At 38.0% G+C, this 12,505-nt stretch overlaps 1 protein-coding gene across 1 annotated transcript; it reads left to right on the forward strand.

The window, feature by feature from the left end:
- Positions 1-1,269: 1,269 nt before the first annotated feature.
- On the forward strand, positions 1,270-11,479 carry rp9 (RP9 pre-mRNA splicing factor). The gene is made up of 6 exons (XM_012878909.3): positions 1,270-1,599; positions 1,694-1,724; positions 1,812-1,941; positions 6,673-6,764; positions 7,099-7,160; positions 10,732-11,479. Exons 1-6 carry the CDS (start codon positions 1,457-1,459, stop codon positions 10,940-10,942), a joined length of 669 nt encoding a protein of 222 aa, XP_012734363.2. The 5' UTR covers positions 1,270-1,456; the 3' UTR covers positions 10,943-11,479.
- Positions 11,480-12,505: the final 1,026 nt, after the last annotated feature.

Genomic DNA, 12,505 nt, shown 5'->3' on the forward strand with positions numbered 1-12,505 from the left:
ACAGAGAAGGTCTTGGTTTAAGGTACTATTAAATAGGATATCAGCAAAATTGTTGCCATAGAAATATAGAACATATGTTAATTAAAGTGGAAAAACTATTGATCAGGCTTCCCAGATCTGTTTCCAAAGTCATCTGTTCTGATCTCCATAATCCGAAGTATCTGTACCCTTAAAAAGAAAAGTACAACCACACATTTCAGTACCTTTTATTAGGATTTTATCTGATAGACCAACACAAAGTGAGACCTAACTAAGAGGGTACACTTTTTTGTTGTCGTTTTTACAAATAATAATCTGAAAGGTGTGACATTCATGTTTTTCCCCCTGAGTTATTTGTTTTAAAAACACCTTTTGCAGCTACATTTTGCACAGCTCTCAATGAATAACTGTCAAAAGATACTCCCACCTGAGCTGCAAATCTCTGCAGCTCCTGCAGAATGCCCTTGGTCTTGTTGGCTGCTTCTAGGATTAATCTTGTTTTTGTCCAGCCTGCCAGTGTAAGTGGATGGCCATGTCTTTTTATGTTATACTCATGCAAACCTAAATCCAGTTATGATGATCAGTTGAATAGCAACCCACGAGACCTTTGAAGCTTAGTGGTGTTTTTCCCCCCACTAACCCTGGTTTAGACTTGTCCCTAAGCTGTTGCTTGTTTCTTGGTTTCAAAGAAGCAGTTAGTTTACTGATGTCATCTTAAAAAACCTGCAAGTCCTTCACAATGCTGTAAGTATAATGAGATTAAATTACTCACAGCTTGAGTCTGTTTACTAATTTACGAATATGCTGAAGGCAATTTGTTACAAAGGATTTTATTTAGACTAAAGAGTTCAGCTTTAGGCTCACAGATATGTATTGTGAACCCTATCATTATCCTTCTTTCTTCAAAATATGTGACATATTGTGTTAATAAAACATAAAGAAACAAAATAAAATGAATTGTATTCTGGTTCCGACTTGCCAAAATAAATAAGTATTTCAAAGGGTATGAAACATTTTTAAGGTAGGCTACTGTACATTTCAAAAGTAAGCTCACAAAGGGATTTATGTTGACCAAACATGGTTCCAGAATTAATTTAATAATAAATGATCACAGTGTAAAACAGTTAGACTCTGTAATGTAAACACTTAAACCTGTATAAACATATTTTATATATAATGGGTTTATCTTAAAACATTAGTAGTACAAAAGGAATCGTGTTGTTTTCAGCAAAGCTGCTGTTTTGCTGGGGGAAACGCGTTTTACCAGCCGCGTCCTGCAGATGGCGCTAAGCTTTCAACAACCGGCCCGACCTGACAGGAAGTAGAGAAACTGCAGCAAAGCTGCGAGTTAGCAACTCGCTAGCGCCATAAACCGACGGGTTCGCGTTTAAAAACTCCCCTAAAAATGCTTTACACGCATCATAAAGTACAGTTACGTTGAATTTCTTCAGAATATCGACCTGTCATTGCTAAAACCATGTCGAAGAGAAAGCGAAGAGAGAGCGAGGACAGACGGGAGCACAAGAAACCCAAGACGTCCAAAAATGATATGGAGAAACTGAAGACACAAACGAAGAAACTCAACCAGGAGGTGCAAAAACTGAAACACATCGAGACTTTGTGAGTCACTTTAGATAATACTTAGTTTTTACGACAAATAGTTTCTAATAGTTACACGATAACTAACACAGAACAATGTATTTTTCGTGTGCAGCTATGAGAAGCCTCCACCAGGGTTCATTAAGGTACCGTAGAGAAACTCAGAGAAGCTGCTTGTCGTTAAGGCTTTTCTTTGAACGGTTTCCAGTACTGGCCACAGTTTGTCTTTGCAGGAGCACGAAGAGAAACCAGAGGACTGTATTCCTGCCGATCCTGGAAATGAAGACGCCAGGAACTTCCTGGCAAACGCCCCCACCAAGGGGCTGTGGATGCCTCTGGGGAAGGAGGTGAAGGTGATGCAGTGTGAGTGCATTCAGTTATCCTGCCTTGATTTTATTCTGGTGAGAACAGCCACAAAACAGAGCCCTGCTGCTGTTTAACGGGATTCTCCACAGAGCAGAAAGGGCAGGTAATAGTTAATCATCTATTTAGAGACATTTTGGCTCTGGCTGTCAGAGCAGGAAGAGTCAGACACATTCTGCCCTGAGGAGCTAAACTCCCAATACAACACTATATTTACATATAAAAGGGTTGTGCTCAGAGTACCTGTTGCCCGTCCTTGGTCATGCTAGGACTGCGCAATCACATATACCTCATCATAATATCGGTGCACAATATTTTCACAAAGGACTTTATTTGGGTTGCAATATTTGTTGAGGTTTAGATTCAAAGAATTGTGGATTTACTCGTTGCATCCCAATAATATGTATCCCTCTTGTTAGATGTCTCGACAGTAGATCCCCACACAGTCGATGGTGCCCTAACATACTAAATCAAGCATCATGATGATAAAAAAAAAACACAGCTGGAAAAGTGGAATCATTATTGCGCTATTCAGCAATATCGCAATCACCTAATTAACTATTATCATGCAACCCTGTGTGGAACAGTGTGATGTTTAAAACTTTATCAGGTTTGGAAAAGTATAATCTAGGGCTGCACAATTAATCGCATTTGCAATATAATCGCAATTAAAAAAAACGCAATTTCCAAATTGCAGAGGTCATTTTTTGGCTATGTAACAATTAGTGAATCAGACGCATCCATTAGGTGTCTGTAATATGTTTAAAGTGGGTTTGCCTCCACATGGAAGGGAAGACAGTTGCAGCAGTGAGATAATCTAATTTTATTACTTGCTTTAGAGTTTATATAATCATACTGTTTTACCAGAAACCTTCAGGAATCTCACCATAGCATTAAGTACAGGTCAAACTGCTTAATACATAGACTTGTTCGTTGGTTGCACTTTATGTTCTACAAGGATTGATGTCCAAATCAATTAAAAGCTGTTCTCTTGAACAATATTCTGATTAATAAAAACATTAAAAGTTCTTATTTTAAATAGTCCCTGTTTACAAACACCTTCATCTTGAGGCCATTTTTGTTGCTTGTGGTTAATGCAGAGAAAAGTCAAAATCAAATCACAATTTTGGTTGAAATATATCATAGGCAGAACGCAATAATTTCTGCTCTGAGTTGAGACGCAGCGGGTGTTTTAGCACCTAATCTGCAAAACAATGAAACAGATTGATTTGTTGTTCGTATATGTTTAAAAAGACATGATAAATTAAACTGGAAAAAAAATTATTGCATAAAATCGCAATATTAAGATAAAAAACTCACAATCCAAAATTGTTCAGCCCTAGTATAAATGCAAATAACTTTATTGAAATGTTTTATTTCTAGACTTTTTTCTGTCTCCTATTGCCTGTAAATTGCATTGCTTATATGTCATTATATTCTGCGATCAATCTATAATCCGTCTTCCTTACTATCCATCCATCCATTATTCCTTTACCTTGGAGTCCATTCGTACCTCCCGCTCATCTTCGCACACTGTCCAATCCATTCATTCATTTTTCAGTCTAGTTCTCCCTCCGTTCTCCTTTCAGTCCATCCATCTTCTATATTGTCCATCTATCCATTTAATAATTCATTTGTTTGTTGATCCATCCCTCTTTTTTTTCCATCCATCCATATTTAAATACTGGCCACTGTTAAAGTACGGTATCTACCATAAATTCATAGTGAGCTTTTGTATTGAAACCTAGTATTGTGTTGTTAAAAAAAAGCACTGTGAAGTTGAATCTGCAAAAGTATGGGATTTTGACAAAGACTTATCAGAACTATGGTGTCAGAATAACTTTGGAGAATGGTTGTCGGCAGTCGGAGTGACCCATAAAACCAGAAAATGAGCCAATATAAAGGAAAGCTGCCATGTAATAGACGCTACAGATTTAGGGGAAATTCTCAGCTGTCTCTTTACATTTTCATAGACGACTAGACTCTCGGATCAGGCGTCAGACTAACTTTACTTTGTTAGTTTTATTCAGTAAAGCGTCCTATTTGACAAAATTTTAGTAAGCTGTGGACGACATACAGCCTTTATAAACTCATTCACCGTCTGTGTGTAGCATATTTGATCTTGGCTATGACCGGTAAGCTGGTAACTCGTACAAACTTGTGGAAGTCTCTGATCTCCTGAGCTGTGCCATTGATGGTAATATATAATTTAATCAGGGCACAAAGTCTCAGCAAGGAACTATTTGTATGAACCATTTACCAGCAACCAGAATTTCCTACTACATGATTTCATTAGAGAGGTTATGCAGAAAACATGTATCTATTCGTGGGAAAGCCAATATTGAGCTTGCCTTAAAATGTCCTAAACTGTGCAAAATCAGAGTAACTGTAAGCTTTAAAGACAGAAAACCATAAAAATATTGATCGTAATCAAAGTATTTTTTTGTTGATATTTAATAAGGTTACAGACATATTTCATATCTGGATCATCTATCTATCTATCTATCTATCTATCTATCTATCTATCTATCTATATATATATATATATATATATATATATATATATATATATATATATATATATATATATATATATATATATATATATAAAGTTGCTATTTATATAAATATCTCATATGAATAGCATTCACAAAGACTAATTAGAAAAGATTACCACTGTAAAATGTTACATAACACAATAAATGTATGTGTTGCACATGGCATTTACAAGGTTTATTTTTATTTTTTTTAAAGAGTTTCATCTTTTTCTACGTCATGTTTAGTTGCGCAGCATGACTTGCATGTCTGGAAAAGCAGGCGAAGCTAAATCCTCTCCAGTGACTCTGCAGAAATCTTGTGAGACGATAAAAAACATTACATATCAACACGAAGCGATTGATTCCTGGCAAACAGGACAGAGCCTAGTAATAGTGTTGTAGAGATAACATTCTGCCGTTATGCGCCGTGTCCATTCATTCCTTCATCCCACACATTGTCATGCTGCTGGAACAGCCGGGGATTAGGAGAGCACACAGAGGACCCGTCCACAAAACTGGCATTTGCTCAGAAGAATCACTGAGCGTGACTCGCCTCGCTTAATCCTTTGTCTAAATGTTGATTAATTTTTCCCTGTTTTAACTCATGAAATGAGCAGGAACTTTATTGTTAACAGTGTTCTGTTAAAACTGGTGTAGATTCTCAGTCAACCAGGATGTAAAAATCCTAAGTAATAAACGAACTGGACTTCTACTCATGTTCCTTAAAGACGGTTCACCTTTTATGTAATAAAGGTTGAAAGTAATGGGCTTATAAGCTGTAAGATGAACAATCACACCAATAGGACTCCTAAAATCTTCATGTTAATGACTCTTAGTGTTTTTTATCTCTTAAAGAAAGGTCAAATGTATTTATCTCGACAATTTAGCCACAGATCCACAAAGGTATCAGTCATTGATTAGTTCAGAGATGTACATTTTCTTTGATGGGCTGAGATCAGTGATAAAAGGTCAAATGCTGAAAAATACAATAAATAAAATACATTTGTGTTCAGGTAACATTTCAAATATTTTGTTGCCTTGCAGCAAGAAGGTCCCAGGTTTGAAACCCTGCCTGGGGTCTCTCTGCACGGAGTTTGCGTGTTCTCTCCAGGCTTTAGTTTTAGGTGTTAGGTTAATTGGTCTTTGTAAATTGGCCTTAGGTGTGTGTGTAGACAATGGATGAATAGCAAAACTAACCCCTGCCACCATTTTAAGTCTATAAAAAAATTAAAGACCGCTTCAGCATGAGGTTTTATGCACTTTATGACAGTCAAGTAAAGGTTAGGGATAGATTTTTAAATAGGTAAATGGGATGATTTACTTTTTTTATTTATCTATTTTTTTTTCTGTTCAATTGACATCTACTACTTCTATCAAAAAGTCTGCTGCACAATTTTCCTCTATAGTGTCGTAAACCTCAGGAAAAATAAAGCAGCACCGTGTAAGTTTTGACCCAAGTTCTATCTTAATTTCAGGTATATTGGATTATCTTTTCGGTCAATATGCAGCAATTGGCTTTTCGTGCAGGCTGCCCTTCTCAAACTGGCCTATGTAACTTGGTCGGGTCGGATCCATTGTTGAATGGGTCATGTGACCTAAAGCGATGCTGTAGGTCACATGACCTATTGTAGGTTACTGCAGTAACAACAAAACAAAACAGGCTCTTACCTGACCAGACATATTTTTGTTTCTGTGATGTAGGATTTAATCTAGAGGGGTGAATGTGGCCTTGGCTTTACAAATAACTCCATAACTTCTCGATCTGCTGGTCCTAACTGGTCTTCTGCCAGATTCCAAAACACGGAGGGAGACTGTTTAATTATGCAACAGCGCAGTTGTTTCCTGTGGCCTTCAGGGGCGCCAAATGTGGAAGTTACAAGTCTAGTGCTCCTAGTAACTAGAAGTTATACAGCGCTGCTTTAAAGAATACCCAAAATTATTATCGGGCTGGAAAAGCCGGATCAGTGTACCTCTAGCTCGGTTGTCAAGAAGTGCAACAGTTTAATCTCGTGGTCCAGAACTGTGTTTACATATGTGGGGAAGGGTAAAATCTGACTTCAAACCTTAACAACTGACAATGTTTAGTCACTGTTCTAAGCAGTGAGACGTCTAAAGGCAAAGACGACCATATTCGTATAACCTTTTTAGAAGGTCTTTTTATTTATTATTATTATCATTACTTGTCTTAATGCAGGTTGGAGATGCAAGCGCTATGGTCACAGAACGGGAGACAAGGAGTGTCCTTTCTTCATCAAAGGCAACCAGAAACTGGAGCAATTCCGAGTTGTGAGTTTGTTAACTCTTATTAACGCTCTCTGACCAAAGCATAGGTTCATAGGAGATAAATTCACCAATGTTCTGCAGCAGGCTTGATGCTGCTTGGCTCCCTTCTGCATGTGATGGAAGAGCACGGTTTGCAGAAAAACTCAGCCTCTGCAATGATTACCATAAATGCTGTTTTGTCATTTTTTTTCATTTCTCTTTTTACAGTCTAAGTCTCTCTAAAAGTGCTCACAAAACACTGTTTAGAATTTGCAGGGGTAGCCATTTTTTTTTATCAGATCAATGGTAGCAACTCGTCTCCTTTTCTTCCTTATAATCATACATTTTTATTTTTCAGGCTCACGAAGATCCTATGTATGACTTAATCCGAGAAAACAAAAGAAATGAAAAAGAAACCAGGTATGCACAGGTTTTTGTTTGTTTTTAAATACATAATTATGACACAAATAGATTTAACAATTGCTAAAAAAAAAAACATCTGTTCTAAACAGGAAAGAGTTTGTTTTTTTTCCCAGACGCAGTCAGATAAATATCTCTAGAGTTAAGACCTCGCAGTTGTGTTTGTTGCTCCTCCAGGACGTTTTGGCCAATCTCACATGACCTGGAAATAATGTCACAGTGGCTGGTTCCCTGTGCTTTTCGCTAACAAATGGGGTTTGACACCAGGATGTTTGAATGTGAGGTTAGTTCACCATGAAAACGCGCTGTGGGGGGTGCTTGAGTGCATGCAGAGCAGCAGCAGCATGCTCATGTGTGCGTCTCAGCTTGCATTACAAAAAGGTTACTTAAAGGCCAGAAGCATTTTAAAGTTTGAGCTACGCCAGCTCTCTGCCACATTCATGTCGGCGCTTTCTTTGAAACCAAGGTGAGAAAAGCCAACCTGATCCGGTGTGTCTTGTGCTTGCGTGGACAGCGTTGTCTTTGGTCACTTGTACACCTTCATCAGGGTTCATAGACATCTAGACTTCTCCAGGATAGTCACAATGTTGCAGGTGACCCTACTTGTTTTCTAATCACTGTCCTCATCTTTTATTTTTCCCTAAATTTGGTGTTCCCTGTCATTTCTATTTGTCTGGTTTTATTTAATTATTTTTGTCCCCATTTTTTTTTTTTTTGAACTTTATTTTTATTTATTTTTTTAGTAACAACATACGAACATGAATACAAACTTCCGACTCATATTGACATTTAACCGATTGCATTAAACGTGGCATCGGAAGGTGAAATAAGTGTTCTTAACAGGTGTGGGAATGAATGCAAAACATCTAAACAAGAACAACACACAAAAACCGTAAATAAAAAAAATATAAGCTTACAGTTAGATCCTCCTAGGGATAAGGTGGACCGCATAGTCTTAGGTGCCATGACCTGTCCCCATTTTTAAGCTTAGGTACATCCAGTCTGTTAAATATTTCCTTCTTTTGTTAGTTAATATATGGCTTTTTACATCTTTTTTTTGTTTTTGTTGTTACAAATTAAATTTAGGATTTTTTTTTTATTTTAACCTGAAGAGTGGCATGAATTAAAAACACCTTAATTTAAAATAGCTATTGAACTTAAGTTAAATAAACTGTCTTAAACTTTGTCAAGACTGAAATTCAACAGATGCAAATAACAGTCACATTATATCGGAAAATCTTTGTCACTAAAAGTCATCAAACAAGTTTTAATATCTGACAAAGAAACTGTAAATACAAAGTGCAGCTTTCAAATCCATTTTTTATTTTTTTCCTAATAACGTGTCTTTTCTGGCAGTCTAGCACTAAGATTTGCTGTCTTGAGGCCAAAGTGAGGCCAACAGATTTACTTTCACAAGTGGAGCATTACTGCTTTTGCTATAGTGCTCCGCTTGATATGTGTGCAAGAAACTTTATTGGATATTATTTTGCGATTATTTCAAATTCAATGGACACAGAAACGGAAAGGTAGAAGAGAAAGACAAGGCAAAACCTTAAAAGAGAGGAAAGGTGACAAATGGAGCATAGAGGAAAAAGGGAGTAAAGGTCGCATCCTCGGAGTCTGCTCCTACACCTGCAGAGAAATACATAAAAAGAACAGCAAAACCAATCAGAAAATAGTATTTTCTGATTGGTATTTGGTACAAATCCAAATATTTATTTAAAAAAAAGCCTTCCTGCTGTGCAAACCCTAGCTCACTAATGACTGAACTGCTTTATTTTGAAGTCCCTTGAAGGACTCTTCAATAGCTAGCCAAGGAATGGCACCACTGAGCAGAAGTTTGGCAAGGGGCCGGCTTTCTCTAGCATTTATGTTTACAATTTCAGAAACAAAGTCCAAGAAGTAACTTCAGTTGGGTTCTCTTGAAACCTTTCAACATCTTTAAAAATCGTAAAGGGAAATTCCCTGAAGGAAAGAAAAGCAGTGCATGCCTCTAGTATGCAGAAACATTTAAAAGTTCTGTGTATAATCTAAATCAGGGCTAAAGGCTACTGCACAAGTGTGGAGCCATAAACGAGTATTGATTGCCTCTGTGATGTAAGGACAGGTCGAGTTTGTCGGTCTTTAAAGAAAATCTTTAAACTGAATGCCGCTTCAGCCTGATTTGCCCTTCCTTAGTTAAATTGCCAAAGGTCCGTCTCTCTGCACCTCCTCCTTTTTAAAACTTAATTACTCGGTTTTCTACTGGGAATTAAAAACGTGATCTTTTAGCTCAAGCTAGTTTAATAAACTCAGTGTTTACGGTAACCATGGTGCTTTGGGGTTTTTACCATGTCTGAAAGGGAAGCTCAAGGCCATTATGTGTGCTTTTTTAGGGACTTCACTCCAAGGACACTTAAAGCTGGGGCTTAACATTACAAGTGTTCTGCTTAAGGATTTCCAAAGGATCACTTTAAGACCAGTTCTGGCTTTTCTTGCAGAATCTCGTGATACCGTGTCTTCCAATCGACTCATGCATGTCTATCTCTAATTTCTGATGGATACGGTACTTTGTCCGTCCTTTTCTAACATAGAACTAGATGGCGATGTTTGTTTTGTCTACAAGACCTAGATGGAAAGCTGTTGGTGTCACATGTACTCCTTTGCTGTGGTCTGGGATATTAGGTGGTGGCAGCGTCATGCTGTGGGCTGAATGTGTTGACAGTTTTGCTATTAGTTGCTTATTCCACAGCTCTGGCCTTTAAGAGTGAGTGGCATCAAGGAAGCCACACTGCAAAAGGGGAACTAAAACCAAGTAAAATTGTCTTGAAATAAGTGTGTTTGTCCATGATTTGAGCAGTTAAATAAGATTATCTGCCAATGAAATTAGTATTTTGAACCCGGAAATAAGATAATTAGATATACTGCACTTGAAATAAGAAGGAGATAAGTGCAAAAATCTTATTCCATCGGCAGATCATTTAAACTTGCCAGCTCAAATCATGGAAAAATGCTCTAATTTCAAAAAAACTTTATTTGTTGCTCCCTTTTTGCAGCGGATTATTGAGTGAAGACCATAAGAAGTACCCTTAGCTGTTAGCTGCAAACATGTTAAAGAAGGATTTTTGTTTTGGTTAGATGAGACCAAAAAAATTACTTTTGAGCTCCTGTTATGTGGAAAAACCTAGTAATGACTCATGGCCCAAAAGCATGGTTGTGGCAGCCTTGTGCTCTGGGGCGGGGGTGCTTTTATTTTAAGCAGGGACTGGAATGTTGGTCAGAGTTGAGCGAAAGAAGGATGCAGCCAACCACAGGCCGATGCTGGCAGGAAACCTTGTCCTAGGCTGCAAAACACTTGAAACTGGCAAAATAACGCTAGAGTAAAAGCCAGTAGATAAAATGGAATCATGTATATCAAAATGTATTCATTGTGATTATCTTAACAAGTCTCTGTCGTATACAAAATTCATATCTCAGTACCTGTTTAATAATAATGACTATAATTGTGAAATGAGGCTATTGGGAGAAAGGGTTGTGAGTCTGTCGGTGAGAGTTTCTCCTGCCGCCTCCTTTCATCCTCTCTTCTTTGCAGAATCCAGCAGCTGCAGCAGCTCCTCCAGGACACCACCTCCTCCTCTTCATCATCCTCAGACTCGGACAGCTCTTCCTCGTCGTCCTCCTCAGACCATCATCGCAAGAAGAGGAAAAAAAGGAAGGACAAGAAGAAGAAGGAGAAGAAAAAGAAGAAAAGGAAGCGAAAGCACAAATCATCTAAAACTACTGACAGCTCAGATTCAGACTGAGGCTCTGAGCTTCTGTGCTCTCGGCATCAAAACGACGGTCTGTAAATGCAGGAAGAGGCTTGAACAGCAGCAGCTGTAGATCCTGGACTGTAAAATCCAGTTTGTCCTGCAGAGTGCACTGAGGAGACTCATTTTGAGCCTTTCTCAGTCGGTCCTCTCTGTAAAGCCGTATATTCGCTGTGCATGACCTCTCTCAGATGTTTCCCCCCCCACCGGCTTGGCCAGATCTGCATGACGACAGTCCAAATATCCTGTTACGACAAAATAACAACAGCGTCATACAAGATTGTAATGTTTCTTTTTATGTTAACCTGGTCATTTAATCAAATAGTGATTGTAATGAGTTAAATTCGCCGAGGTGGAAAAAAAAAGAAAAGCTGCAGTTGGTTCATGTTTTCCACTGAAACCAGAATGTTTGTAACGGCCCAGAAATGTTCGGAATGATTTGAGGTTGGAATATGCTTATTTGCTTTTTAAAATGGCCACAGAAAGAAGAAAAGATTGTATGTGAATAAAGTTTCTGTACCAGAAGGATAACGAAGCCTCTGTTTTTTTTATTCCTCCGAAGTTTATCCAGCAATTAACTTTAAAAATGTCTGCTATATCTGGACTTGATTTCATAGTTTTTAATCGTTTTTTTTTTTGGGGGGGGGGGCTTGATGTTTTGAAGGTGGTGTTGCAAAGCTGTATGGAATTCAATTCATTCAAAAGCAACTGGTGAGTTTTCTACAAAAGACATTTTCTCCTCCATTCAGCTGTGGTTTGGAGAATACTTTTGTGTTTCTTCCTCTTTAATCCCAACAATGTAGAACGTTCCAGCATTAACAATCTGTCAAATCGTCTTAAAGAGCAAACAGCTCGCCTGCAGTTCCTTGTCTCCTTTTCACTTTTTGTCGCATGACACAAATACTGAGTAACAAAATATATATTTTTTTAAATAAATTAATGTTTTGCATTTTAGTCAGATCTACTGAGTATTCTGGAGAGTTACTGTGAACAAATTTCTAGTTGCCACAGATTCTCGATTGGATTTAGATCTGGGATTTGACTGGACCATTATAGATCCTTTAATCTAAGCCACTTCCCTAAAGTACTGGTAGTAACTATATTAAGAGTCCTTGTCCTGCTGAAAGGGAACCTCCACCTAACTTTTAAGCCTTTATAATCTCTAACTCGGTTACATCATTCTTATCCTCAATATTATCAAGCTTCCATGTACCCCACCCACCCCCAATCCTGGTCTTATTTGAGTACAGTACCTTCCACACGTCTCCCCTAAAGGCAAGGCAAGTTTATTTATAAAGCATTTTTCAGTAACACGATTCAAAGGACTTGTGCCAGACGCCAAACAGGACAGCATTGGCTCTCTTTGAACAATGCCATTCCTTTTGCCACTCTTCTGTTCAGGTCTTGGTACGGTTGCTGATTTGCCATGCTCTTCATTTTAGGGGTATGTATTGAACAGTGCTCTGTGAGATGTTTATAGTGGCGGTTCTTGCAAAGAGTGTCCAGAACTGACTTCTTGGGAAGTGTGTCATAGCCCAACCCCAGGGTTAACCTTCT

The sequence above is a fragment of the Fundulus heteroclitus genome, chromosome 13 (assembly GCF_011125445.2).
Source record: "Fundulus heteroclitus isolate FHET01 chromosome 13, MU-UCD_Fhet_4.1, whole genome shotgun sequence".
Taxonomy (NCBI): domain Eukaryota; kingdom Metazoa; phylum Chordata; class Actinopteri; order Cyprinodontiformes; family Fundulidae; genus Fundulus; species Fundulus heteroclitus.